This window comes from Myotis davidii, unplaced genomic scaffold (genome assembly GCF_000327345.1).
Source record: "Myotis davidii unplaced genomic scaffold, ASM32734v1 scaffold815, whole genome shotgun sequence".
In the NCBI taxonomy this organism is placed as follows: Eukaryota; Metazoa; Chordata; class Mammalia; order Chiroptera; family Vespertilionidae; genus Myotis; species Myotis davidii.
Window position 1 is genome coordinate 794,163 of NW_006288179.1, and position 2,278 is coordinate 796,440.

The following is a 2,278-nucleotide window of genomic DNA, read 5'->3' on the forward strand; positions in this document are numbered from 1 at the left end:
AAGAGAAGCAGAAGCTCTCACAGGTCTATAGTGGTCACCTCACCACCTATCAGTAATTCACTCAAAGTCAGATTTAAGGAAGACTCTTTGGAAGCAAGAGCAAGCCTAAGAAGATGAGACACTAAGCATGACTTGACACTCCAGGGGCAGTAATTACTCTCGAGGGGCAGTAACCAGGGTGTCAGGTAGGACCAGAAACAGCAGAAAACCTCAAAACAGAATGAAGATCATTCCTACAGACTGAATAGAGAACTTCTTTCATTGTATAAAATTTCCATAGAATTTATAAGACCCACTTAGCCGTTCATTTAGGAAGTCTCATGCCCAGAAACAATGAAGTTCATTAGTGTACCGGCTTAAACACAGGATACAGCTTTACCAACCTATTGGGCTGTTTCAAGGACATCAATAAAGAACCTGGCCAACCAATACAATCAGGGAGTTCGGGAAAATCTCTTCCCTCCGGCAAACTCACCGTTTAACTTTTGCTGAGATGGGCACCAAGCTTTTCTTTCCTGATCAAGCTTGCTGCATAGGGGATCTGTAAGATAAAAACAAGCAAAAACTCTGCAGGTAAGCTAATTTTGGAGACATATGTGCAAGGGAGACCTTTTGTCATGCCTAACAATTCGAATGCCAGTGGGTCTTCCCTGAGGAGGAAAGGTCTCTATCAGCTCAGCAGTACGGAGCTTTCAGGGCATCACACTCCTAAGGCCTGTTAAAAAGCACGACCAGGACAGGACAGGTGAGCACACCGGCCTGTTGCTCTAGCTTGTCTCTGAGGCTACTCTGTGATATTTCACTCACAGAAGTTTTCAAGATTTTGCATTTAATAATATGGTATTCTTTTTTTTTTATTGAGGCACAAAAACAAAGTTGTTATCGTGTATGTCCAAGGTCACAAAACAAGAACGTGTTTACAAACTAGTTCAATGTAACCTTTCATTTAAGTGGAGTGATGAAATAATACTATCATTATACATCGCAAGTAAGATTAACTAACTAAACACAAACTACTACTCTGGGTTATTTCCCAATAACTACTAAAGAAGCATCAGAAATAATTGCACTGAATGGAAAATATGACCCGTGAGAAATCTACCTGGATAAACTTGAAAGTACTTGTCACCTCTGGGGCATTGAATGAAAGCCTATCACATTTGATATGCTACTTTTCATTAGAAAATTCAAATGGTTGAAACTGGACGACATATATTATTTAGATTCGCCTCTGCACTAACCCCAGTTAAGGTATTCTATCATTATGTTACTTACCATCATCATTACAAAGCTTAATGCAGGACTCCAAGGATTCGAATCTATTTTATACGCAAAGAAATAATTACTCAACCTTCTAGGATGTTACACAAAATATGGCTGTTATGTAAAAGCAACAAGGGAAATAAAATTATTGTCATTCAATTAGGCAATGTTTTTTAATACTTATATATATATTCCCATCATTCCCAGCATATTTATGTTTTGCTCTCCTTTTATACCAGTCCATAAATAAGAACCTTTATTAATGGAAGGAGCTACAAATGTACAATCACATTAGGGACTAAGATTAGCTGGACCATTTTGCTGTAATAACTGGTTAGTTGAAATCAAACAGTCTTTTTCAATGGAAAACAAGATTAAAATAACCATATCACTATTTTTATACACAACCACAACATGGATGTATCTGATAGGTGCATATCTGATAAAGGGTATGGAGAGCAGCATTGAAATAAATGATTCATATAGTACCATAAAAAGTTCAGTGTCCTAATCTCGTATTTTAGGACGTGAGCTGAGATCAGCTAGATACCTATGACAAGAACAGTTACATGGGGACCTACTCTAGTTACCTCTTCTTTTCACTCTAGGTCATGCTACACCTGCTATTAACACAGACACACTGAATCTTAGTTTTCCATTGTGGTGCATGCTGCTATATGCCAAAGCACATGGATCACCTCTCTCTAGATGCATGAAAGAACAGAGACTTAAAGGAATTCTGTTATTTAGGATAACAAGCAGAAATTATGCAAACCTTGGGTTACAAGGAATTACCTGAAAGAATATATTTGTGCCCCTCTCAATTAGCAATTGTCCTCAACATCAAGATTAGATACTGTTAATGATTTAGTGAGCATCTGTTCTGCGCCAGGCACTTCTTATATAGTTAAGTCAACATCACCCTGGGCTATCTCATCCTACCCCAAAGAAAACTGCCTGAAGGGCACTACTTTTAGATCTAAATCAGAATTATTTTTCCTTTCCCTCCCTCCCT

The 2,278-nt window shown here is 38.1% G+C and overlaps 1 protein-coding gene across 1 annotated transcript in view; it reads right to left on the reverse strand.

Annotated features, from left to right (window-relative positions):
- SKOR2 (SKI family transcriptional corepressor 2) overlaps positions 1-2,278 on the reverse strand; it is a 38,317-nt gene that overhangs the window by 5,030 nt on the left and 31,009 nt on the right. The window contains exon 9 of the mRNA XM_006759969.2: positions 476-541. Coding sequence (XP_006760032.1) covers positions 479-541 — 63 coding nt within the window. The 3' untranslated portion in view covers positions 476-478. The remainder of the gene's footprint in view (positions 1-475; positions 542-2,278) is intronic.